At 43.2% G+C, this 27219-nt stretch overlaps 1 protein-coding gene across 1 annotated transcript; it reads left to right on the top strand.

The window, feature by feature from the left end:
* Positions 1-248: 248 nt before the first annotated feature.
* On the top strand, positions 249-25956 carry MUC13 (mucin 13, cell surface associated). Its single transcript, XM_004465815.3, has 12 exons — positions 249-342; positions 4897-6033; positions 8593-8712; positions 9924-10027; positions 13285-13340; positions 16473-16630; positions 19885-20007; positions 20347-20479; positions 21133-21170; positions 22055-22139; positions 23612-23828; positions 25440-25956. The coding sequence occupies exons 1-11, from the start codon at positions 291-293 to the stop codon at positions 23826-23828; spliced, it is 2223 nt and encodes a 740-aa protein (XP_004465872.2). The 5' UTR covers positions 249-290; the 3' UTR covers positions 25440-25956.
* The last annotated feature ends 1263 nt before the right edge of the window (positions 25957-27219 follow it).

Consider the following 27219-nt stretch of genomic DNA (forward strand, 5'->3'; position numbering starts at 1 on the left):
TACAAAGGAATAACCAGTCTCACCCACCATCAACCTCACAAGGATGACTGGAAGTTTCCTGAGTTGTTTTGGACTTTGAGTCTGAGAAATAACCCATAAAGCCAGGTTCACCTGCTATCTCAGGTGGACAGAATAGACCTATGGTATATGACCATACCCTAACAACTAATTGCCCTTGGCTGGTTTGACGTCAGTTAATGACTGGACTTTGTTCCTGGAAGATACTTAAAACTAAAGAGAGTTGGGAGGAAATAATTTCCTCCTGGGATTACCAAGTGAGAGCATCAAAAATGAAAGCCTTCATTCATCTCGCTCTTCTCGTCCTCCTTTGTGTAATCTCTGGTAAGGAATATTGCTTTATTTAAGTTCTTCTTATCATGTTAGCTCCCTTTGCGATAGAATTGGCAAATTTACAGCTACCGATTCTCACAGCCCAGCGGGGCAAACCATTTTGTAGATGAAGTTTCCTTTTAACTCAGCTCAAAGAAACAAGACATATTTGTCTGTAATTTTAAAAAACAGAACAGTAGAAGAGGTCTGTAGACTAAGAGTGTGGGTTCAGCAAACCAGAGGTTTGTCACTGAGAGTTCCCAGGGCCAGCCAATAGCATCTTAGTGGGTTCCCAGGGCCCCGCACCCTTATAGTGGCTTTCTGGATCCTTCCTATGCTAGTGAGAATCTGCTCCTGGAAAAGCCCTCCTTCCACATATATACTTAAGTTAGAGTTTGTTGGACCAAGAAGAGCAATTGTAATATGACTGGACTTCAGAAATTAATTTTTTCCTCTGAGTTAGGAAGGGTTGTCAGGGGAGCATGTGCATGAGAAGGTCATCTGTGTATCAGAGAGAGGAGGTTTAACGAATGGAACCCTAGAAGCTGCTTGCAGAAAGGAGTATTTGATAAGGCAGAAATGTGAAGAGAAAAAGAGAAATTGAACCCATTTTAGAGAAACAAGAGTGGGCAACATCAGGATTTGCTTTTCTGAGAGGTGATTTGAAAGTCCTAGCAGAGGGACGGTTGGTTACGTTTGTCCTCACCAAGGGACAAGGCTCACGGATCCTTGTTTTCAATTCTGGGGACAGATGTCAAGCCTCCAGATCCAAGTAGGTTCTGGCTAGGGCTTCTGACTTTCAGAGGCCACCATCTGAGAAGACTTCACCAGCATTAAGTGGAAGAAGAAACGTGGGGGCAGACCGGGAAGGTTTCACACTGGGACTGGAGGGGAAATGGTGAGATCAGGGAATCAGGAATCACTGAGTGTCAGAATACCCGGGTGTAGCGAGGGTGTTTCTTGGCCCAGAGAACCCAAGGGACTGGGCAAAGAGCTCATCGTTCAGTGTGGACAGAACCTGCAAGCAGGGATTCAAAGACCATGCCACCACTTATTATCTGTGGGGTGTCTCTGAGCCTCAGTTTCCCTCTATGTAATAGTGGAAGGAAAACTCTTCTACTGAAGGGTAACCGAGGGTAATAAATGAGACAAAATAAAGGGCACGCAGGAGATAACGCCTGGTACGTAGTAGGGGCTCAACAGAAGCTTGAGACCCAATGTTGTAAGTGACCAGGTTGTCAAGAGAAAGGGTTAAAGGGAAAAGAACTGGGTTAGGGGCAGGAATAGAGAGGCAGGAGCTGGCGAAGCAGATGGCTATAAACCCTCCATTAGCAAGCGAAGGTGTTTTGAGCAGAACTGAATTGAGTTCTGAGAAGACTTTTGCTGCATCTTAATCACCAGGACCTATTTTGTACTCAGCCATCATTCTGAAGTCATACGTTGCCTTCCTAGTGGGTATGTGTGGCAGTGGATGGTAAACAGAAAGGAATCAAATGCATTTTCTTTGGGAGACAAAGCCCCCCACCCTCCACATAGAGCTACCCCATTTTCCACGTGTAAAGAGATAAAAGACACCTGACGCTGGCATCGGTCGACAGCCAGGCGCCTGCTCCGTGCTAGCACCTAAATGACATGTGGGGCTGAGGAGAACGCACCCTTGACCCAGCAGTGGTGGGCAAGGGCAGGTGGTCAGAGGAGAGGGAGGTGAGGAAGCCCGGGCGCCTGAGCAGGGAACAGAAAGGGAAAGAAAACCATTTGTTCTCCCTCCCGGTGCCCTCTCCTCACCTCCTCACAGGAACTAAGACAGAGGTCGTTTTGTGAAAAGCACTGGGACCCTCACGGGACTTGGGTACATGAGGGAAGAACTGTAAACCCCGAAAAGGCTGTTGAGATTCACGTGTTTATTTATGGGTTACCCTCAACACTCACTCTCATGTCTTCCCGTGTATCCAATTTTTAAACTTTGGTTTTGTTTTCCTCCTCTTAGTTTAAAAAGTTATACAAATAAGGCAGACCCGCTGTAACAAATTCAAACAGTACAGAAACATATGAACAAAAAAGTGAAAAAGTGAGTGTCTGGCCTGTCCTCCCCCTCCCCCCCTCCTAGCAACCTACTCTCCAGCACTACTGAGAGTTTGGTGGGTATTAAGGTTTGTTTCTGAAAAAAAAAATAAATCTTTTTCTATGGAATGCTGAAGATTATGCAGAAGTATATGCGGAATTACTATTTCGAAAACAATTCTGATTCTTAGCAACCAAGGGCAGGAAGTGTTTCCTGGATACTTTATATGCCCTCCCCCTTCCAGCGCCTTGCCTGATACCTTGCATGCAATATCTCCTTTATAAACATTTACTGGGGGGGAAAATGCAGCAAAATTCAAAGTCCCTTTAATAGACGAAACTTTCCAGGTTGTTTTAGCTTTCTCTGAGAGATTTATTCACAGAATCTGATGGGTATATTTGGGAACCAAAATTTCATAAAATCCAAGAACTTATATCTGGAAGAAAGGCATTTTCTTATAACTGCTTTTATTGAGGTTTCAGCGAGCTCTGAAGAGAGCAGCCGCAGATGTTCTCCAGACAAGGAAGGGGATTATGCAGTGTTCTCTGAGATGTGGTCAGGTCAAGGAATATTTTTTTCCATTGAAGCCCATGGTTTGTACACATAGACAGGGTGCTATCCGCGTATCTTTTAGAAGCTTCAGGACCTCAGTAAACAAGATTAGAGCTATTTTTACTATGCTGACACCATAGTATATTTCCATAACTTTAGATGGCATACAATAGGTTATTTTGCTGTTTCTTTTGGGTATTATTACTAGATAATGTCGGCCTGACATGTCAGCAATTAACTGTCTTTCCTGAAATCTATATAACCTCAGACAACACACACACACATGCGCCTATATTTTAGGGTGTTTTGTATTGAACACATATTGTAGTTATTCACAGTGATGAATAGTTATCAGCCTGGAATGTGTCTCATTTATTAAAACTATCCAGTCATTTTTTAAAGCAAACTTCCTAGCATTCGGAAATTTGAAACCACAGCGAACAAACCTCCCTGGCTAGAACTTCTTGCCAAAATTTCAAAGACCTGTAGAAAAATTTTTAAGGAAATTGCAAGTCGTTTTGTGCCTATCTACGGAAACATCCCGGTCATTTGGCATCAGCAGAGAATAAACATTTCTGAAGCATGAAATCCAGGGTCTGGTGGGGGTCAGGCTATTCGCGCCCACAGCCTGCCAAGCCCCTCCCTTCTACCTGGAGTTTCCTTCCTCTCTGTGACCAGGGTTAACTGCTCCTCAACAGCCTCACTACTGCCCCAAGGACAGGACCAGCGGAACGGACCTCTGCCTCCACCGCCTTCGTTCTGACCCCTGATTTCCTCTCTTCTCTGTGTTTGCTCCTCTCGCACTTCTTGGCGTTTTCGTTAGACGGATGGCCTTTCACACAACTCCCTAACCACGTCCTAGTTAAGACATTGGCACTACACAGACCTGGCTTTGCTTCCGGGCTCTTCTATCAAGTGCCAATACTCATCTCCATTTCCCAGGTACTTTATAAATGACAGTAGCAGGAATAGGAGTAGCAGCGTCAGCATCGCCAGCCGTGAACTCTTCCCTTGCCCACGGAAGAGCAGTCGATTATCTCCTCGACTCTTATGAGTGACCATTTTATGCCAGGCCCTGTACTAGACAAAGGGCCAGGCTCTGCTCACAGACTCATGGGAGAATCAGGTAACATCCAGGGCTTAGGAGTTGTTTCCTCGCTAAATCATTTTCTTCTAGTTTTATTTTTTAAATCTATTGTCAACATTAGAGCTTTTAGAGACAATTACGAGTCCTAGACTATTGAAACCAGATCACTAAGAGTTTACTACCCCGAGTGTCCAGGGGTTCCCAGAGTTGGAAAAATACAACTTCTCTAACCACTAACATCTAGGCAAAGATCATTTAGTCACCTTACTCTTTAAAGTCACCTGTCTAAACTTTTAAACGGGTAAAAATTATTAGAAAAGATTTTGGAAGAAGTTTAATAAGCACTTAATGAGGTATATTTATTCCATCATTCTTTAAAGCTCCCCCATTCCCTCCCTCATCTCTAGCAAAACGCCATGCAATGAAAAATTGGGGCAAATTGTCTTAAAGTGTACAGACAAAAGGAGTCAACTCCCAAGTAGTAACTGCGCCACCTAGTGACATTTCAACAGTGCTCACTAAGGACTTGTAACCACAGGCATAAATGATATTATTTCTTGGTACTCATTTTATTAAACATTAACTCTTTATTTGTAATATTTTTCAAAAACATTTTTCCAATTTTGTCTGTTTAATTTAATTGATTGTCTTTTGTGTTTACAAGTAATCGTGGATTCTCATTTTTCATTTTATATTCATTATATTCATGAGTATATATATTCGTTTCTCTAAAAAAAGAATGAGTAGGGGACTAATTAGTATTAAGTAACAGTAATTTATTCAATATTTATTATGTCACATAAATATTATGCCACTATTTATTCAATAGGCTATCTTCTGAAACTTGATATCTTTGTTTCTCCAGCCACCAGCCAAAGTAGCACGTCTACTCGCTCTTCAAACAATGCAACAACTACTCCCACCACAAATACTAAAGCTGGTCCCGGAACAGATAACACAACTGCCAGCAACCAAACCAGTTCAAACACTACAATACCTGCTCCCGTCACAAATACTACAGGTGGTCCCGGCACAGATAACACAACTGCCAGCAACCAAACCAGTTCAAACACTACAACACCTGCTCCCGTCACAAATACTACAGCTGGTACCGGCACAGGTAACACAACTGCCAGCAACCAAACCAATTCAAACACTACAACACCTACTCCCGTCACAAATACTACAGCTGGTACCGGCACAGGTAACACAACTGCCAGCAACCAAACCAATTCAAACACTACAACACCTGCTCCCGTCACAAATACTACAGCTGATCCCGGCACAGGTAACACAACTGCCAGCAACCAAACCAATTCAAATACTACAACACCTACTCCCGTCACAAATACTACAGCTGATCCCGGCACAGGTAACACAACTGCCAGCAACCAAACCAATTCAAACACTACAACACCTGCTCCCGTCACAAATACTACAGGTGGTCCCGGCACAGGTAACACAACTGCCAACAACCAAACCAGTTCAAACACTACAACACCTGCTCCCGTCACAAATACAACTGCCAGCAACCAAACCAATTCAAACACTACAACACCTGCTCCCGTCACAAATACAACTGCCAGCAACCAAACCAGTTCAAACACTACAACACCTGCTCCCGTCACAAATACAACTGCCAGCAACCAAACCAATTCAAACACTACAACACCTGCTCCCGTCACAAATACTACAGGTGGTCCCGGCACAGGTAACACAACTGCCAACAACCAAACCAATTCAAACACTACAACACCTACTCCCGTCACAAATACAACTGCCAGCAACCAAACCAATTCAAACACTACAACACCTACTCCCGTCACAAATACAACTGCCAGCAACCAAACCAGTTCAAACACTACAACACCTGCTCCCATCACAAATACTACAGGTGGTCCCGGCACAGGTAACACAACTGCCAACAACCAAACCAATTCAAACACTACAATACCTTCTTCCCCCACAACTATCACCATCACATCAACCGCCAGTTCCTCAGGTAAGAGCAGTCCCCTCAAAGACTCCTCAGGGAGGGTTCATAGCATCGTGGAGGATGGTGAATAAATGTGTTATGGTGGGGTAGGGAAATGGGTATTAAGCGACCCAAGGTTTCCTGAGATATAAACTGTGCACATAAAATTTGAGTCACAAAGACTAGTAGTGAGGGAAGAGACCTTGAAAGATTAGCCTCAGGGAAGCGGATTTGGCTCAATAGACAGAGTGTTTGCCTACCACATGGGAGGCCCAAGGTTCAAACCCAGGTCCTCCTGACCCATGTGGTGAGCTGGCCCACATGCAGGGCTGAGGCGCGCAAGGAGTGTTGTGCTATGCAGGAGTGTCCCCCGCGTAGGGGAGCCCCACGCACAAGGAATGCACCCCGTAAGGAGAGCCGCCCAGCGTGAAAGAAAGTGCAGCCTGCCCAGGAATGATGCTGCACACACAGAGAGCTGACACAAGATGACGCAACAAAAAGAGACACAGATTCCCATGCCGCTGACAAGAATACAAGCGGACACAGAACAACACACAGCAAATGGACACAGAGAGCAGACACCTGGCGGGGGGCGGGGGGGGGGGTGGCAGGGAAGGGGAGAGAAATGAATTTTTTAAAAAAAGATTACCCTCAGTTCCACTTTCTTCTCTTTTCCTTCCCACCTATCCTACCTTAGGCCATTTTTCAGGTATGGAGTATTTTTTATGAACTTGGCATTTGCAAAAGTTACCTCTCCAGCTTCTCTCCCCCTAGGGGATTTTTGGAAATAGTTTCAGCTTCTTGGAGAAGATAAGCACCGACTCTCTAGCCTCAATCATAAGAACTCCCTGGTCTACCTAAGGAAGGGGTCAGTTCTACCCTGAAGTGAGGATGGTGGCAGATCACAATCCAGAATTTTGAATGAAGTCATAGAATCTGAGCCTGCAGGATGAAAAAGCAGTGCTCAGACAGTCCTAGGCATGGTCAGAACCACTGTCAAAAGGCCAGATGTTTGGGGGATGCTAAGAGATGACAATTTACCTCAAGCAGAAGTTATTGAAACAGAAACCCCTTACTTCATTTCCCAAAGCTTGGTCTGCAGTGGAGATCAGTAACCTTTTTCTGTAAAGCGCCAGATTGTAAATATTTTAGGCTTTGTGGGTCACATACTATTTCTCTTGCAACTGCTCAATTTCGCATGAAAAGCAGCCATAGGCAACATGCAAACAAACGAACCTGGCTATGTTCCAACAAATCTTAATTTACAAAAACAGAAGATGGGCCAGATTTGGCCTAGGAACTGTAGTTTGCCAACCCTGATCTAGAAGATCAGGATACACTGTTGTTTTCAGATTGGGAATCAGGCTCAGTGAGGACTGATTGCCCAGGGTCAAAGGGTACGTTGGTATTTCCCTACTTCTATTTCTGATGACTTCCCCAGCATTCTCTGATAAAGAAATCTTAGAAATGGATGATTAAGCAAAGAGAGCCCAGAACATGTGTCTAAGACCTTGCTCCCCAGTCTTTCTTCAGTGTAGAGGGACCAGTCTGGAGGGTAGGTCAGAGGAGGCACGACTGCACATCACCTCTACTGGAATCAGGAAAGGATGCTTTCCTTAATCATTTCTACTTCCACAGACAATCTCTCAGAGTAGGGCAGTCTTCTGTTATTCTGGCCTGACCATAATTAGTGGTAGAACATGGGGCCAATCACTTCACCTCACCTGGCCTCAACTCATTCATCAGTAATAAGGGGTGGCTCCTACTTAGAAGTTTGCTCATAAGAATCTCAGGTCAGCTCTGAAGGTTGTCAAACACTTGAGCTATTCTGAATTCAAAGTTCAGAATCATTCCCTTCATTTGACAGATGAGGAGAATGGCAAATCAAGATCACCATTTGGCCACTGTCCTAACGGCCCTCCTCAGATCTTATCATTTCTCCAGAGAAATCCCAGCCTGTGGTGTGGAAACCCATTGCAGTATTATTCTCACCATTTATTCAAGCCAACCACTCAGAAAGACAGAGGGGAGGGTAGAGTTTCCCTCACCATCTCCTCTTAGAACGTTCACTGGGTTGATCCACCTCCTCTCCTTTATTATCCCTTTCCTTTCTTCATGGATCAGTATACCAAGCATACTAACCAGAATATGACCTCTAGTTTCTTTTTTTGAACTCCTTGCCTGGCCCTCCCTAAAAAATTTGATACCTTATATAAAATGGTTTTTGGGAGCCTTACCTAGCCTTATAGGCATCCAAATCCTGAAGGGCCCCTGATCCAAATCCAAAGATTTGTAAATGCTTGGAATTAGAAAATTAGAAAAAGTTGCTCTTTTTCTGCAGAGACCTTTGCCTACCAACTCTGACCTTCACTGTCTACAAGCACTTGGCTCCAGATTTTCAGCAACAAACTCCCCAATGACATGAGAAAACATTTATTTCTAGCTCTTCTAAGGGTGTGCCATGGAGTAAGACAAGCAAGGAATGAAAAGCGCCTGGGAAGGAGGCATTAAGATTTAAAATTATGTTTCTCAGTGTTATTTGTTGTAATTTCTGTGGATTTTTAATCTCTTTCTATTCCATCCAAGGTTCAACACCTTGCCATTCGGGTTCCTGTAGAGGTAATTCTTCATGTGTTAATCTGAATACTGCATTTTTTTGCATCTGTTCAGATGGGTATTACTACAACAAGTCCACATGTATGAAAGGTAAGTTAGGAGGGATAAGCCATGTCAGAGATCTGCATACCATATTTAAAGTACAGTAGAAAACTCAAAATGATGACAAAAATAGAGTCCAGAATACTGGAGTTCAAGTAAAATTTGGAGGCAAGAAAGTCAAGCCAAGAAATAAATAATTCCTGCTTTTGTCTCAGTTGGACCTAGTGGGAGAAGAAATGGACCATGTCAGGAGAATTGTGTAGAAAACCTTAAGATTTTGCAGTGGATGTGATCTTTCACTCTATTTATTCAAGGGAACAGCACCTAATGTGCAGGGTTGCCATGGGACAAAATGAGAGTGTTATATGTCCGAAATCCCTGAAACAGTCAGACTATGCCAATACAAAGTAGTGCCTACATGGGACATTGAGGCATGAAGTGAAGTGAATTGCCTGACCACACAGTCAGACAGGCCTAGTCTTCTGACCTCAGTTCAGTTCCTGTCACAGGATTTTCTTGTTCTGTAACCCCACTTCATAGAGACTTAAGAGACTTTTTTTGTTAGATCGGCTGAGTGTTATGAAGGGTCTAGTCTGTCACCTGAGTTGTAAAATTCATTCTGTTTCATGAGTGGGAAATACCACCTCACTCCTTATCAGTGCAGACCATATAGGTAGAGGAAATGGATGCTTTGTATTGGCCACAGGAGTTAAGGATATATCAAAAGCCACAAGGGTGTTCATACTTTTTGCACTAATAATCTCATTTCTGGAGGACTACTCTAAGGAAATGAATTTAAATATAGAAAAAAAGGTTGTTGCATGAAGATGTTCATTGCAACATTTTAAAAAAATTAACTAAAAACTTTAAGTTCAACAACAAAAAATGACCACATCAAAGAAGGGAACATATAATTTATAGTCTTTTATGCAGCCCTTAAAATGAAGGTTATGAAGCCTAAGTGATTACTTGGAAAAATGTTTACTATAGTATAATTAGTGAAAAAGAAACATGATATAAACTTGGAATTATAACCATGTAAAATTATGCATGGAAAAAAGATCTGGGGAAAATATTCCAAAATGAAAATGGTTATGTTAGGTTGGGTGGGATTATGGGTAACAATCTTTATATTGCCCCAACTCCCTGTCATGTCATCATATAATGTTTAGAATTTTAAAATGATCTATGTTTTAAAACAAAATGGGCATTATTCTTTTTACATTAAACAATACAGAAAGGTTCTGCTTGAATTATAGGAAAGCGATTCCCTGGAAAAGTAAAAATGAAATCATCAGAAGCTGGCTTGGATGATGCAAATTCTATGGCCTATCAGGACTTATATAATAAAATTAATACCTTCGTAAGTGTTTTCCAACGTTTCTTTCTGTAAAGTCTTCTTCATTTTATCACTAAATTGCAGAGTGAAAGGCCGGTGTTCAGGTGGTACACACTGGTACAGCTGTGCTGGTTGTTCAGATCATGACATGTGTCCTCGCTGATTGGTAAATGGCAGCTATCCTGATCCCCCTGATGCCACTGCTTTCCACATTGTCCTGGCCTCTCCCTTGGACCGTTGAACCTCCCCGTGATCCTGCACCTAGAGGCTTAGGCCTGGTGCAAGAGAGGGCTTCTTCCAGTCATGCCATTCCTGGTGTGACATAGCTATTAAAAACATTTTTTAATGGACAACTATATTGACATTTTTAAATGGAAAAGAAAAAATTTAAAGAAGTTGTTCTTTCCTTTTTGAATTCAAATTTGCATCAATTCCCATACTAGCTTTTTTTTTAAAAAAATGTCTGGATTAGGAACTCCATCTGAATTAACATCTATGTGGTTCTTTCTCATTGTTAAAATGTCAAAAAGAACAATAGTTTCATTTCACTTAGATTTTTAAGAATGGAACCACACTTTAGACCTAGAAGGGCTCTCAGAGAGCATCTAATCAATATTACTCATATTTTAGTTTTAAAGGAAGAAAATATCCTATTAATATGTCTTGGAATCCTAGATGGGGAAATGTGTTAAAAAAACTAACGTCTTATTCCATGACAATGTCTCTCAATTCAGAATTATATCGCCACTAGTTTTATTATTAGACCTGGTAATACTTTAGCAATTAATTTTTTAAAAAAAATCAAATTTAAGTCTTTACAGAGTTTACAGAGAGAGCCAGTGTTCACGACCGCATTGCGGTGCCTGGCTCTGCTAGGGCGACACCAAGTGTTGTCCAGTGCTGCCCCTTCCCTCTGGGGCACCACCTGTGCGTGAAGGGCCAGCTGACGACCAACTCGTCCTCTACCCTGGACCTGCATTCACATTTGCCAGCTTGGAAGATATTCAGGACAGTAAGGATGGCAAGACATTCAGTTCCTACTCCAGGGAACCCCTGGCTTATCTTGTGCGGCTTTACGGCACGCTGGCTGCTATGGCCACTACAGTTCCCAAACTTGCTTTGGGTGAGTGCCAGGAAAGCCCCCTCGAGCCCCAGCTACAGGCCTCACACCCTGTCTTCAAGACAAGGTTAGAGACTTGATCTCAGTCAGGGCGGAATGCTCCCCGGGTGGACCAACGAGCAGATGGAGCACTCTCACAAGTTCTGAGAGGATTTTAATCCAAAAAAGATAGGCCAGAATCCCCAGGCTATCTGGAGTAAGGGATAGGAAAATAGAGACCATTTACTTTCTTCAGGGAAGTCTCAGCTCAGCCGCTGAGAATTCTCTTGGGGCCCATTTGCTACCCAGCTGGATCCAAATGTCCCTACAGGGATTTGGAGTTGTCCTGCTGCTATCATTTCCTGGGTGCTGTGGCTGCCATTTTTGTGTGTAATAATTCTAATCCTCAAAACAGCCCTGTGAGGGAGATACTACATTCATGCCCATTTTACAGATAAGACCATTAAGGATCTGGAAAGTTGAGTAACTGACTAAATATCACCCAGCTGGTGAGTGGGTAGGGCAGGATCTGAACCCAAAACTGCCTGACCCCAGAGCTGGTTCTTTTTCTTCTCACCTGCTGGCTGTGTTGGGCAAAGAATGCCCAGGCAGGCCTATTTGGATAGATCTTCTTGTTCAGACTTGCAGCCCTTCAGATTTAGAGGTGTATATTCTCACATCCTCCAAGGGTGACCTGAAAAGGAAAAACATTTTCTCCTATTCTAGACACTAATTTTGTAATCCCTTCTTTGGAATTAAGAAAACTACATAGGCAATGGCCAGTAGGGGAACTGGGATGGACCTTTAGATCATCCAGCAAACCTGTCCCTGACCCTATGGTCTATAGAAACGTCATCTATTCCTGATATTTTAAAGATTATTAAAGGAAATTGAACATATGCTGGATATAAGGCTGCCCAGATGAATGAGGGCATCCAATTTATTTGCATTTGGTTGAAATTAATGAGAAATTATTTAACCACATATTTGTCATGATTTTTTAAAATACGAGATCCCCATGGGGAGAAAGAGAATAAAAGGCCCAAGAGGGGAAGACACCTGGCCCTCCATGGTCATGATTATACCTTGACATTTAATTCATTCAGTTATCAGTACGCTGAGTATGATTGTTGAGTATTTTCTGGGGATTGCCACGTGCTACGTGCTATTGCTATGTGGTGAGGTATGGGACTAGGCATGTCATAAGAAAGAGAAAACCCTGTTGCTGGCATCAAAGAACTTATGTTCTAATTGGGGCCCCTCTTTCCACCACTCCTCATCCCCAGAGATCCCTGCTTGATCTCTGACCACTCTTCTCCAAGTATCTGGAATCGTTTCTGTTCTTGGTACACAAACCGAGCCTAATAGCCCCTTCCAGCTCACAACCCTCACAAAGCTGCGCATCATATATCCAAAAGCTAAACTATGCAAAAGCTAAGAAATGATGAAATTTGAAATTCACTTCGATAAATCTCTGTGTTCTTCCCATCTGGACCATATTGTTTTGGAAGATTAGCGCGTGGTCTTCCTTCTTCCACTCCCTGTGCCAGTTCTTCCTGTTGAAATGTTTGTAAGGCCCATCTCCTTTATGAAGCCCTCTGTGGTTTTCTGCAACCAGAAGAGAGTCGCTTTGAACTTCAATGATTGCCTCTCTCCATACAACTTACTCCCTCAGCTTCACGGTGTGAGCCCTCCTACTTGATGACAGAGTTAAGTCTGTCCACCTTTGTAATCTCTAAGGCCTCTAATTCAGTGCTTTGGGCAAAGTGGGCAATGAAGTAATTGTTCCTCAAGTAAGATGATGAATGCATATATTAAGATAAATATGCAACACTTGGTCATGACTTTGCCCTAGACCACGTGCTGAAGCTGCTGAGTAGCCAGAGTAACTTAAGGTCATCATGTTAGTTTTAAGAGCGTGGTGTCTTATTGGCTATGTGTTTTAGATTTCCATCATTTACCTGTGCAACTCAGACTTACATCCAAATCATACTATTTGTTGCAGCAAAGATTACTAAAAGGTGTTAGAGTGCATGATGAGAATAAATAATTGGTTGTAATGAACCATGTATATTTATACAAATGAGTTTAAAAATGTTTTTATGTTAAAACGTAGATACAGTATTGCTTTTTGCTCTTTGTACTCACTTTTTGCTCTTAAATCTGTTTTCTTCCTCCACAGTTTCAACAGGCATTTAATGGATCTGATTATGGGCAAACCGTAATTACTGAAGTAAGGTAAGTTTGCTGTGGACTGGTTGGGTATTTTGAAGGCAGGTGTGTGTTCGCCTAACTTCCAGACTGCTCTCAAGTTCCCTTTGTGGCACTAAGGCCCTCTAGAGTCAAGAAAAGGGAAATGAGTCTGAGCACTGCAGGGAGACCAAGTGCCCTGCCCTGCCTCTGATTCACACTGACTGTGGCCTGGACGTGGCCTGGGGATGGCAAACTGCTCTGCCTGCGATTGGCAACTCAGCAGCTGGAACACATGGTCCAGGGCATCATTTTGTTTGGTTTGATCCCTTCGCTGCAAACCACACCTGGCCAACCCCTGGAAAGAGCATTCCATTGGCCACAGGGGCAGGAAAAGAATGACTGACTCAGGGTCACTTTTCCTTCCTGTGAGGGTAAGAATAACAATAACGACAAATTGCTTGCCTTGTTAGTGAAAGGGCCAGTAGGGAGTGCTTGCTTTCTGCAGCAAGAACAGGTATTTGTTGAGCACCTCAGTATGCAATCACCGATGTTCCTGCTACTTGGGGGCACAAAGAGCCAGAAGATTCTCAAGAAGTTTGCAGTTCCATCTCGATCTCTGAAGCATATTAACTCACAAGTGCTGCAAGCTGAGGAAAGGATGCTCTAATATGAATGGAGATGTGCAAAAAAGCAGCCTAGAGTTGTACTTCTATTTTACAGTTTTATTATCACCACTATCCTTATAAGGGTGGTCAAATCCTTGGTGGAATAAGATAAAACATATGTATATAAATAGGTTAAAATTTCAGAGGTCTCCTAGTGGATGTGAGTTTTGTGCCTGTTCTTGAAGGTGGTAGCGAGAAGGCAGGCAGGCCATGTAATGGGAGGAACAGTACCTATGGCGAGGGGCAGACAGCAAGCAGAGAGGCTGGGACCCAACTCAAAGGCTCGGAAGCTGGACATACACAGATGTAAGGGAGACAGTTGCAGGAGCACTGTGAATTTTTTCAGGGGATTAGGTTTGATTTCGTGGACAAGAGGCTGTGATGTTAAGAACAAGAATGGTGAGGTGTGAATCTGCCTAACCAGGGTTTGAATCCTGGCTTTGCCACTTCCTCCCTGCATGACTGGGTAGGTGTTTTAACCTCTCTACTCCTTTGTCACTTCATCTGTATTATTGGGATAATCTGATCTGCTTCCCTGAAACCTTGTGAGAAGCAAATGAGATAGCATTTGAAGGATTCCCTGCACACAGTGTCTGCCACGTGGCAATTGCAACATGTTTAGTTCCTGTCTATTTCCCTTTCAGGATATGGGATCCCACAGAGTGATGGAGAGCTGGTCCCATAGGGTTGTTTGGGGGTGGGGAGGGTGGTTCCCCGAAACTGTGAAACTCCTTTTTATCTTAAGGAATTGCTAAATGACAGCCTAGGGTGTTTGGAGGCAAACCTTTACCTGTGAGCTCAAGGTCAGGGAGGGGAACCATTTCCACCCCATGGGGACTGATGCAGAGAAAATGGACCTGGGTGTCACCTAGGAGGTAGTTCTTAGACCTGGGTGTCACCTAGGAGGCACTTCTTAGACCTGGGTGTCACCTAAGAGGCACTTGTTAGGCTCTGGCTCACAGTGTTGTCCCTCTCTTCTGAATCCCCAAGCTCTTTAACTACTGTGCAAATGTTGGAATTGGAAGAGTCCTTAGAATTTCTCTTTTCCAAATCTCTCTGTGGACGCAGGACAAAAACTAAGGCTCAGTGAAGACTTAGGGCCACAAAACATAGTGGCAAACTTGCTCTAGACCTCAGGCCTCATAATTCCAAGTCTAGTGCTCGAGTTCTTTACACTGTCGTTTGTTTTTGCCACTTGAGTACACAGTTGCTCCACTGTTTCCTCTAATTGTTTCGTGGATGGAATGCCTGGGTCTCCTGAATTGGATAGTAGGCTGCTAGGTTCTTTGGATGAAGGATTATGGGTGGCATTCTCTTTCCTAACCCCAATATAGAATTATGCCAAGCCTCTGGTCATTTTCAACCCACGTGGAATAACTTGCCTCGCTGCCCTTTCTTACCACCCGATATAGACCACCCCCCACTCCCAAATCCTGTCATGAAAGCACAATGGTAGCAAATTTTAAATTAAAATTCTGAAATCCATTTCATTTTTCGGGCTCACTTTTGAGGGGATTGTTCCTAAAAATGAAATTTGGTTCATTTTGGGATTTCTTGATTGTTCTGAAGAACCAGCATGGCTGCAAACATTTCCTAAATAGGTTCGCTATTTTTTCAAGCTTCTGTATTTATTCAAAAGTCAAAATGGAGTATAAAGAACATCTGGACAGGTAAATAAATCCTGAGTCTTAAAACCACACACCCAAAAAATGGGTAGGGAAGTTTTTTAAGTCCTTTTTTCCCCCCTTTCAGTGGTTGTATGACTTGTTTCCCTTTGGACAATGAAAGAAATAGAACTTGGCACAGCTCTTCTTAGGGTTTCAAATTGCAGTGTTGATTAGAGAGACAGGCGTGTGAGAGAAAGCAATTATAGTGTCTTATTTATAGCATTCCTCAATATTTGGTGATGTGATTTGATATCATGTGCTCATGTTTTCTACAGCCCCGTCCCTCCCTCATTCAGTTCTCTTTAACGTCATGTGGCCCAGGCCCACGTGCCCACTCTGAAGCTACCTGATGCCTTCCTGCCCTCCCTGGGAATGACCCAGGCTCTGCGCAGGTGGCTACTGCCCTCTCATGCACAGGTGGAATATACATCCCTCCATCTCTCTTAAATGACAAAGCTAAGAATTGCCAGTTCAGCAAGAGACCTACTCTTTCTGTTCTACTGGAAGTGACAACTTAACAATTTAGATGTAACTTATTCTACTTCTGGTTAGCTCCAGGCTCCCAGATTCTAAAAATGATTGTTCACAATTTTCCTAAGCATCCTCCAACAGGACATTGTTTTAGCCATAGAGCTCCTCTGAAAGCACATCAACTCGAGAGCTCAGAGTGTGTAAACTGCTATGTTATTGCAACCCTGGACTGCCATACTTGGGTCCCAATTGTGGAGACAAGGCTGAGGGTCAGGCCCACGACTTGGAGATTTGGGCATCTGGGAGGTTAGGAGACCTGTTTGTTGATTCTTTGTTTCAATTCCTCAAATGACACTGATTTATTTCATTTTTAGCACATCGCCTTCAGCAAGAACTGAAATGCGTGCTGACATGCCTGTATATGTAACAGTGGTAAACATCTTTGCAGAAAATACAGCAGAAAATGAGACTTCTGTGTCTTTAAAAATTGAGAAGAAAATTGATACCTCCAGTGACTTTACAGAATACATTTGTAAGCATTGCACAATTTTACTCAAAGCTTACTTACAGACATACCAATATTTTTGTAAACATTCCCCTTACATGTAAGAAAGGGGCTAGAAGAACTGTGTAAGTGAATCCACAGGTGTCTACAAATTTCCTTTGAACCAGTAGGGTCTTCTTCCCTTTCTCCTCTCTCTTGGCTTCTGCTCCTTTCCAACCATCCCCCAAGTTCTCAAACTGACCAGTTTGTTCTTCTTCTTGGAAAGTTTAAATGACCGTGGAAATAGTCCCTGGACAGAAAGAGATGAAGAAAGGAGAAGGAAGAGGCTTCACATCAATTATACATTCCAAATGATTATGGGAAGTCTTACCTATACTATGTCCCCTTTAGGCTGACAGTGGAGTGTAGCTGTAACAATTAGAGTTTGCTATGTTACACACCACCTTAAAACAGTAACTTCAAACAATACCCATTTATTTATTGCAAGCCCTTAATGCTGTGGATCAGCATCTGGACTGGGCTCAACCTGCAGTGCTGCTGATCTGGGCCAGGCTTGGTTGATCTCTGCCAGGCTGACTTAAGCATCTGCCGTTAGCTGCTGGGTCAGCTGGGGGCTGACTGGTCTAAGATGGCTCAGTTGAACGAACCGTTGCTATTTCACATGGCTCTCTTATCCTCTGGCAGGCTAGTCCTGAAAGTTTTCACATACAGCAAGAGGGCAAGTTCCAATGCATGCGTGTTTCTCAAGCCTATGCTTTGTGTCATTTGCCACTGTCCCAGAGGTCAAACAATACAAATGACCAAGAGTAGTGTAGAGAGGCCCTACCAAAGAGCACGGGTACAGGGAGAGGTGAATCAATGGGTGTGTTACAGCCATCACCCCACCACAGCAGTCATTAGGAGAGCCTCAGAAGGGACATGTGAGGGCAGCCCTGCTGGAGACTGACCGTTCTCAGTCCTGGTTGTCAATTCAAAGGCCTCTGCCGAGCTGCAGCTTCTTTGACTTTCTGTAGCGTTTGTTAGAAGTATTCTCCCTTCTTGAAATCTCCCTGGGCCTCCACCTGCCAGCCTTCTATTCCCCTTCCTGCCTCCCTTGCCCCTCTTTTTGCTCCTTCTCTGGCTCCATCCTTAATCCCTTACAACATTTTCACTTTATGGCACCCACTGACATTATACCAAGCAGGCTGACCTTTCCATGAGCCCCAGGTAGTTTGGAAAACACACAGAGACACACACACACAAACACATTCATTTGTTTATTTTTTTCATTTTAACCCCTTGGCTCTTTATTGTAGGAGTCTGGGTCATGTTGGGTTTGGTCTCTGTCAAGCCTGAGCTCATTTGGTGCTCTAGACTTTCTCTGATGCATTTCTTAGTGTTCCATTTTGTCCATGGGAACTTCCTTCCATGTTTTGTTTATGTCTCTTGAATAAGAACTTCCTGTACAAACTACACTGGTTTCTTAAATTACCTGGCCCTCCCACTTTTTTTTTTTTTTTTACAGTTCACTTGGTCATTTGCAATTGCACAGTTAGAATTACATTTTCAGAGCTTCTCACCTTCTTGAACTGTTTCCATCATCCAGAGTCTCATGTCATTGAACTAAGCCTTTTTCTTTCTGAATATTTCAGTATCAACTCTCTCAAAGTCTATAGCATGCATCTGTCAGTGCTATGGTCCTTTCTCCAGCTATCACTCAGTCCCTGTCTTCCAATGGGTCTATCACTTCTATCCACCAATCAGTTTTATATTGGGATCAGAATTTGGTCCAGAGTAGAAATTCTTGCAGTCATAACCTCTACCCTCTGGAAGATAAAATTGTCAACAAAGAAAGGCAAGACCTTGTCCCACATGCTGCTTTGGCTACATGAGACTCTGAACAAGTCAGAGGAAATTGAACTGTTTATCAGCCTGGGCACTGACCACTCAGAGTGGTTACCAGCTGGAAACAACCAGTGCATTCTTCAAGATCTCTTCTTTTGGCTCTCTTCCTTAATTTCCTTGACTATAAGTCCTGGGATACTACAAACCATCTGGCCTCAGCTCTGAGGCATGTGCTTAGATGATGGCAAATTACCAAATGATGCCAGCTAGAGATAGCCTCAAGAACAGGAATCACCCAGCAAAGGGAAGTAAAGGCCTCTTAACTCTTCAAGGAAAACACTTTCTCCTGCTCTCCAGCTTTTGCTGCAAAGACAGATCTCTCTTACGTATCAAAGGGTGTAGAATATTTCTTTTAGAATTTTAATTGGAGACATACGCAAGTGGCCGATAATGACAGAAATTTAGCAATGGGTTCGGGGTGTTTAGAAAGGAGTAACCCACAGAACTATTCTACTTGCTCCTATTGTCTCCCCCTAAACCATTCCCAGACTCATATTTTTACCCCTAATGCCTTCCAACTCTTTTCTAGTCTTACAGTATTAAAAGATTGCTTTCTCATGGCGTGTTCATGCTCAAATCCACCAATGGATTCTTGGGTTTATAGGAAAAAAATCCAATGTCCTTATTCTGACATTCACACCCTGCTATATACCTAAAAATAAACAAAATATTATTCTTTGTTAAGGCCCAATAGTGGGCACTAACACTTACTTAGCTCGTTCAGTTCTCACAACAACCATGAAACAACAACTATTAGCCCCATTTTATGGGGAATTCAGGCCCATTAAAAATCAAATGATGGAAGAAAACCGACAACCAATAAATGGCAGAGTCAAGAATTGCCAATTTCCTTCTATCTCACCACAGTCTCTCTCCTACTCAAGCTCAGCCCCACTACTCCCTGACAAGAATTTTTTGCTGCTTTTCATGCCTTGTTTACTCCACTTGGAAAGACTTTGCCTCTTCTCTGTTCAGGCCTTCCCTATCTTTTAAGACCTAGCTCAATTCTCACCTCTTCTATAATGCCTTTAACTCCTGACCACACTGCCTAGTTATAGTATGTATTGTTTGGTGTGTCTCTTTATGGACTCAAATGTGTAACACCACAAAGATGGGGCCCAAAGGTTAGATAGCTACTGTGTCCCTAATGGAACCTAGCACAGAGCTAGGTGCAAAAGAGATCTTGAACTTGATTGAATTAACTTGATTTAAATAATGTAAGGAAACAGCTGTGGAAGGGAAGAGCTGGATTTCAGAAGCCCAAATTTTTATTTGGTAAATCCCAAAATCGATTAAAAGGCAAATGATAACAACAGTGGATTGGGGTACTTTCACAAGTTTATTTGTTCATATTGTCTTGCTGAATGTAATTTTGAATATTTGTGCCTCCCACTTAGCACAAGATCTATGTGATCATTATGGTTGTCAAAAGAACAATCAAAGTAACTGCAGCGATGGTAAACCATGTACATGCAAAGATGGGATGGAGAGACCTCACCCACTGGTCAACTACTGTTTTGGTAAGTGCCCCACCTCTAAATGTCCTTCATAATCCCTGATGGCTCTCTCTTTTTGCATTTGCTCTACTGCACAAGTTTCCACGAGCATTTCTGAATCTAAGTGATGGGAATTTTGGCTTTAGACATTTATACCTATACTGGGACCCTGGCTTGGAACTGGTGGAACAGCCTGTAGGCAGCTTGAATGGAGTTATGTCATGTGAGGAACCAATGGGATCTTCCAGAAAGCCTCATTTTACCCAGAAAAGACCATGTGAAAAAGCTGTGTTTTGTGACATGTCACTTTGGGGGTGAAAAGGTTGTTTCTGAAAATTACCCAGCAATCATTCTGTTTTGAAGCTTCCAGTCCAAAGTGTCCTGGTAACTGTACTGCAGAGTTCAACAAGCAATGCTTAATGTCGAAGGAAGATGGGATTCCTAAGTGTGTGTGCCTCTCAGGCTACCAGAGAAAAGCTGATGAGACCTGTCAAAAGTAAGGGGGGAAAAAGGAGGGGGAGGAAATAAGTGAAATCACTCTTTTTTAAAAAAAAATCTTGTAGCTGGAACTAGGTAAAAAGAATTGAGCTTGACATATACACATGTTTACAGTCAGTATAAGTAGAGCACACCATCATTACCATCATTATCATAGTTCCCAAGCATTCTCTAAGTGCTGGGAACTGCACTAGGTCGTGCCTGTCATACAGCACTGTCAGGATTGTAATATTTCCCCATTTTCAGTGGGGAGGAAACGGAAGCTCAAGGAGTTAAAATAATATGCCCAGGCTCATTCAGCAGGAAGTAAGTGGCAGAGCCATGTGGCCCCATTGTGTTCCACATCTGGGGGTCAGCTTTCCCTGAATTGTGGAGCATCTTCCTGGAGCTCAGAAGATAGAGGGTTCATTCAGTAACAGCTGACACCACGTGGGATTGCATACCCCTCTCAACCTTCCAGATCCCCTTGGAAGGTGCCCAGCTGGAAGAAAGTGACTGTAAGGAAGGGAAGAGAAGGAGGGGAAGGAGCAAGGAAGGGCAGAATGAAGGGAAGAAGGAAAAAGGAAAGAAGAATTGGGGTGGGTGGGAATTCTGACATGTTCCCCTGCAGAGGCCCTTTAACATGACTTCCTATTATGTATTGTATTTTAGGTGTCCATTTGGCTATACTGGAGAAGACTGTAAAGACAGTGAGTATAAAACTCTTCCTTTGTTAAACATCTGAGAAACAAACATTAACCACATTCAAAATTTTGTTCACTCCCCCCAAGTCTCCAGTTTCCTTCATAGAGAGAAAATCTGCCTCTCTGTTCTGCCCTGTGCACCCATCTCTGAGCCGCGCCGGAGTGGGCTGTGCTTCACTGGGCAGGTCTGGGACACCTTTTTTCTTTTTTCTTTTTAACCTGGAGGTCCCGGGGATCAATCCTGGGTTCTCCATATGATAAACAGGAGCTCAATTGCTGGGGGCACAGCTACTTTACCCTTAATCATTATTTAATCATGTAAAAGTGAAACCTCTGAATATGCCCAGATGAGTTCACAAGCATAATTCAATATGTATTTTTGGAATTCACAAACAATATCACACCGCTACAACAGAGCAGATCTAATGGAGGAGAATGGGTGGTGATGAGCCTACAGACTCTGCCGTCCCTGAGTCCATCCAGCCATTACCTGGCTCCTACAGTAGTAACAAATTTAATTCCAGCCTACCTCCACGAGCTCACTTGCTGAGACTTACCAGTAAGGTGAGGTATGGTGGGCAGGCAAACGCAGCAGAGGTAAGGAGGGACAAGTGGCCTTTGCTTGAAGTCCCATTCCCCCTGGAGTCCATGAAACCATTGTACTGATGGTCTTCTTTTTCTGACAAAGCTGCCTTTTCTGACTGAGTTCTGGAGGACACCGTGGAGAGCTGTAGGAGACGAGCCACCCACCTAGCCTGACTCCACAGTGGCCTGAAGGCCAGAACCCAATTGTTCTTACAAACAGAACAACCAGGAGTCACTGGGAATACACATACCTGTGCAGTAGGCATTTGGAATTGTTCCTACCATTCTCTTCTTTTCCCTTTCAGATTTTGAGCTGATCCTCACTATCGTGGGCTCCATTGCTGGCATCCTCATTCTCGGCATGGCGATTGCACTGATTGTCTCAAAATGGTATGGATTGGAAGCGTCCCTTTCCTGGCATACAGTGCCACCAGCATTGCAGTCTGGTTTCCAAACATACCCGGCCTTTCCCGGGCAAGGGAAGAGAAATAAGGGAGGTTTCTCATGCCGTTTACTCTTTTTCCCCCTTAACTTTCTTTTGATTATGGAAGGTATTCATGACCATTGAAATAAATCTAGAAAACAGAGAAATGCCTGAAGGAACAGAACTTAAAAATCACCCACAAAACCCAAACATCCTGAGACAACTCCTACTAAGATTTTGGCATATTATCCTTCCAGGGTCTTTTTTTTTTTTTTTTTTTTTTTAATGAGAAAGGAAGTTTGGTATCCTTAGTTTGTTTTTTTTTTAAATTTTGTTGTTTGCTTTTGTTTAACATTATACGGCATAGCAACCATTTTCTCACGTCATTAAAAACTCTGTTTAGAACCTTGTGGCCCTGTGGCAGCCAGGTTTCTCAGCTCCTCCTTCCTGCTTCAGAGCCAGGTTTGCTCTTAGTCCAGGTGCAGATTCATGATTCTCGGGAACACACTGAGAACTATAATTTTCTTGTTCATTTCAAAGGGAAGGGAAGCTTCTTCTCAGCCACCTTGGATAAGGGCATGGTCAAAGGGCAGGAACTCTTGTGGGCTGCCCTCGCCAACAGGGCAAGTAGGTGTTCCTTGTAACATTCCCAGTGTGACAGGGGCCCAGGTGACTGTCACCCTGGGAGTGCCCCCTGAGCACCATAGAAGCAGCCAGCCCCACTCCTTACTCCTTGGGTGGTCTAGGGCATGAAGGGGCAGGACCATGGCCTGTGGGCCAGAAAGGAAGGAAGGTTCAACCACAGTGTTATTTGGGGACAGATGCCTCCCTCACCAGCATGGTGGACTTGGCTTTGAAGGTTGAACTTAAGATTCTTGAGGGTTCCCCTAGCAAACCCCGGGAAACTCCCATTCTTTCTAGGCCTTTAAAACCTGAATTTGTTTTATTCACAGAGGTGCTTCTGTAGGTGTTAACTTTTCTTGAATGAAAACTTGTGTTGTAAATCATCTTTTCTCTTTGACTTCTATTATTTCTATAAATAATTCAAAAGTACACATAAGAATATTACCATTATTAGCAAAATTTGAACGAGGCTGGTAGAATTTGAAGATAGATGTTGGGTCACTGTTAACATCCTGGTTTTGAGGGTGACACTGCGCCCACGGAAGACCCTCCTTAAACTGAGGAAATATACGTTGAATGAAGTATCATGGGTTCTGAAGCAAAAGGTCTGCAACTTGTTCTCAAGTGGTTCAGAAATGCTAACAATTGACAGCTCTTGGAGATGGGTGTATGGGAGTTCTGTGCAATATTTCATAACTTCAAAAGCAATTTGAAGTTACTTCAAAATTTAAAAATATTTTTTAAAGGAATGTTAACATTTACCTCAAGGCACTTTCTGCCCTTGTTGGATTCTAATTCCTGTTATCAATTACAGCTCAAAGAACAAAAGGGGGGACGTTGAAGAAGAGAACTTGATTAAGAATGACTTTGAAAATCTGAGGCTGCAGCAGACAGGGTTCAGCAACCTAGGAGCAGATGGGAGCATCTTCCCTAAAATCAGGTCAACGTACTCCAGAGACAGTCCGCCACAGAATCCCTATACAACAATGCTAAACGTCAGGCACAGAGACATGCCCCAAGCCGACTATTAGGTGAGTCTATGGATTTTCTGTTTGGCTTTTTCAGAGTGACTGCCCCAGGGCAGGGCTAGGACCTCAGCTGTTGAATCTTCACCTAGCCCTGGCTGCCCTGAGGGGGTTGGGGGTTTTGCTGTGTTAGATTTTGTTGTTGTTCTTGTAGTTCTTATCAAAAGAAAAAGTCAAGGAGGAAGTCCCCTGCGGTTATAAATAGCCACCCGCCACTTGGTCCCTAACCCAGACCATCTAAAAGACAGGTCACCTTTTAACTCTGGCCTTTGATCTCCTCATCTGTGAAAAGAGAAGCAAACTTCAGATGCCCTTAAGGTCCCTTTAAATTATGAACTTCTATGGACCACTGATTGTGATGTCTGTTCCCAGAATGTTTAAGGATTTAGGTCCTAGGGCAGGCCAGAGAAGGACTGCTGGATGTACACCTGGTCCCAGTGGTATCGTTTCCAGTCAGGCTGTCCAGAGGCAACTCTCTCCTCCTTGCCTCCCCTTAGACCTGAGGCAACCCAATTCATTTTCTAAAGAGATGAGATGGGCTGGCAATATTTTATTTCCCTCAGGAGGACTTTCAGATTTTTATTGGATAATCATAGCTGGCCTTGCTTGGCATGAGCTGAATGAGAAGTTGAAAGGAGAGAGCCTGTAGGAGGTGACTCTGTTGAGAATGTGATGGAGAAGGAGTGACAGAGGGAGTGAGATGGAAGGAAAGAAAGACAGTGAGGGAAGAGGAGAAAGGGTCCAGGGAAGAGACAGGGGAAGGAAGAGAGATAAGGAGAGAACTAGAAAATGAGGAAGAGTAGGAGAGAGAGAGAAGGTGGGAGAGAGGTAGGGCAGACCCATAAAAGTTGAAAAATAAAGAGGGTAAGAGAAGAGGAGGGTGGTAATGGGTGGCTGAGGAAGCGAGTCACACCCTGTGTGCGCATCTCCAATGGCAGATCACCCACATAAGCAGAGCTGCCCTTTGAGCATCTTAATAGCTCCTCAGTACTTTGAACATTCCAGAAAACCTAGTTTATTTTTATATTGAAATCCAATGGCTTGTTTTGGACATAAAATTTTCTTGAGCCATGAAGTCTAAACGTTTAGTGTGGGTACAAAGGGAAGGCTTTCACAAAGTATGCCTTGTTGCATCAGACACATGGACCACCCAGCATGGATGTCCCATGGAGGGCCTGTTGGCCCCTCCTGAGGAGAATCTTCACAATCAAGCTCCTCCTCTCCTTCTCATTAATGGAGCACTTACTTCACTTACTATAAAGTATTACTTCTAAAAAGAATCCTTCGGCAATAACAATATGCCTGGGATTTAAGAGACAGAAACTTAGTTCAAATCCTTGCCCTTCCTGTCACTAGCTGTGTGATTTTGGATAAGTTATTTGACTTCTCTGGGTTTGTTTTCTCATCTCTGAAATGGACAAAATGAAGTCTCCCTCACAGGATGAAGATCAAATGAGCTAATACTTATGAAGAACCTAGCACTATGGCTGGATCTAATTTGAATAATAGTTTTCGAATAAGGTTAATTAAAATAATGTTGATTTACAAATCTAAAGCTTCACAGGTGTTTCTGTTGGAATATTTTTTCCTTAAGAGTCTTCTCTCTTTTTGGTCTAGAATTATCAAAATTTAGAACCAACTATGGCCCAACCCAACTATGGAGCACTGATGAAGATCTGGCTATTTGTCACCTACCCAAGGGAGAAGATACCACATCCTTGCCTAGACTCCCTGTCATCCTTCAAGAGGACAAGGATCCAAGGGAAATATGTAAAAACAAAACTCAAGGAGCAAGAGCTTCAGATCACTTTGCTAGTGCAGACATTCTGTTTGGCTGAGGGGAAGAGAAGGGACTTTGCTCAGGACCCCAGACATCAGCCTCATGGCGTGGATTCCAGAAGCACTTTACCAGGGCATCAACCTTCTGGTGACAGAGGCTAAGCTGCAGCTACCAAATCACACCTACCCAGGAATGAGGGGCAGTGGCACCCAGTACAGGCTTTAGTTCATGTTAATACTAACTTTAATAGTTTATATTTAATGTCTGGTCCCATAGTAGGTTTATTTGTATGTGCTATTATTACTATTCATTCTTGAGTGCTAACTGTGAAAGGTAATACAATAAAGTGTCTTTGGTAGATTATGTCCTTTCTCATGTTTGGGGCTTTTGGTGATGCACACAGCAGTGAGTCTTGCTTTAAAAGGCAAAATTACATGTGGCAAACTGGGTTGGTTGGTTGACATCACCTGTCCTCATTAAGGGCTGTTGGGTCACCCCAGGTAATATTTTTTAATGTGCAGTAGAAATTTTTGGCTGCTTCCTCATATACATTCCACTCCCCTACCCCTACCCCTTCTGTGAGGCATGCCTGCATTTTCGGTGGGAACTGATCCTCACCCCCAGCTCCAGGAGCAGACCTTGATTGACCCAAGCCAATCAGTGGAATGCCATTATCCTCTTACCACAGTGATTGACTTAAGAGTGAGCATTGGGCATAAGTGCATACAAGTAGAATAAAGCCCAAGCTTTGGTAGTCTTCAGGGAGGAAAAACTCTTCCTACCTCTGGAAGTGACTTGGGGATGTGAGGCCTTGAACTTCTTTAATTTTGCTGAGGACAAAGCTGACACACAGAGAAGGGCAGAGTTAAGAGAACCATAGAGAAATAGAGCTGGACCCCTGATCAAAGCATACTAAAGCCCCTGGACTTTACTGTTAAACTAATTTGACTAGTTCCTTTCTGTTATTTGCAGTTAATAGCACCCTCACCGTTATCACTTGTGTTTACTTTTGTATTCTCAAGGCTAGGCAGTGAATGGAATAAAAGATATTAGCCATCAACCAATCAGTTCAGTGGCAGAGTTAATTCAGGCATACCTTAAAATTGGCTGACCACTGTAATTGGTCAACACAGACTTTAATTCCGACCTTTATGTTGCCTCCTATATCTTTGAAGATGACTCTGGATGTAATGCTAGCAGTAGGCCATTTCAACCTCCCTTGTGCCCTTCTGATTCATAGCATGCCAGCTCCTGTCACCTCTCAAAGATCTTTAGCCATGCAAGCTGTGGCCTTCACAGACCAGAGTTCCATCTGTTCTTGAGATACTTTCAGTGCATGACTGTTTTCAATGCTAACCATGCATATGTAAAATATTTATGGAAATGGCTTTTGCATTCAAAGTTGCTTTTGTCTCTTATATAGCATGGCCTTCAGTTCATTGATGTTTCTGTTTGTTATCAGAGCCAACATTCACTGGAAACTTTGCAGAGGTTCCTAATTGATTTCCCTACAACCTTGGAGAGCTGTCAGAGGAACTCTCTAAAATGCAACCCTGATCATTACATTCCCTTCCTTAAGGCCTTGAGGGGCTCCCCTCAGGCCCTCTCCAGTCCAGA

The sequence above is a fragment of the Dasypus novemcinctus genome, chromosome 4 (genome assembly GCF_030445035.2).
Source record: "Dasypus novemcinctus isolate mDasNov1 chromosome 4, mDasNov1.1.hap2, whole genome shotgun sequence".
NCBI lineage: Eukaryota > Metazoa > Chordata > Mammalia > Cingulata > Dasypodidae > Dasypus > Dasypus novemcinctus.

Bases quoted from the DNA above. Each gene is read 5' to 3' on its own strand.
- MUC13 (XM_004465815.3), top strand. From the start codon at position 291: ATGAAAGCCTTCATTCATCTCGCTCTTCTCGTCCTCCTTTGTGTAATC. The intron at 343-4,896 runs GTAAGGAATATT...TTGTTTCTCCAG, and splicing joins CCTCCTTTGTGTAATCTCTG to CCACCAGCCAAAGTAGCACG. The intron at 16,631-19,884 runs GTAAGCATTGCA...CCTCCCACTTAG, and splicing joins TGACTTTACAGAATACATTT to CACAAGATCTATGTGATCAT.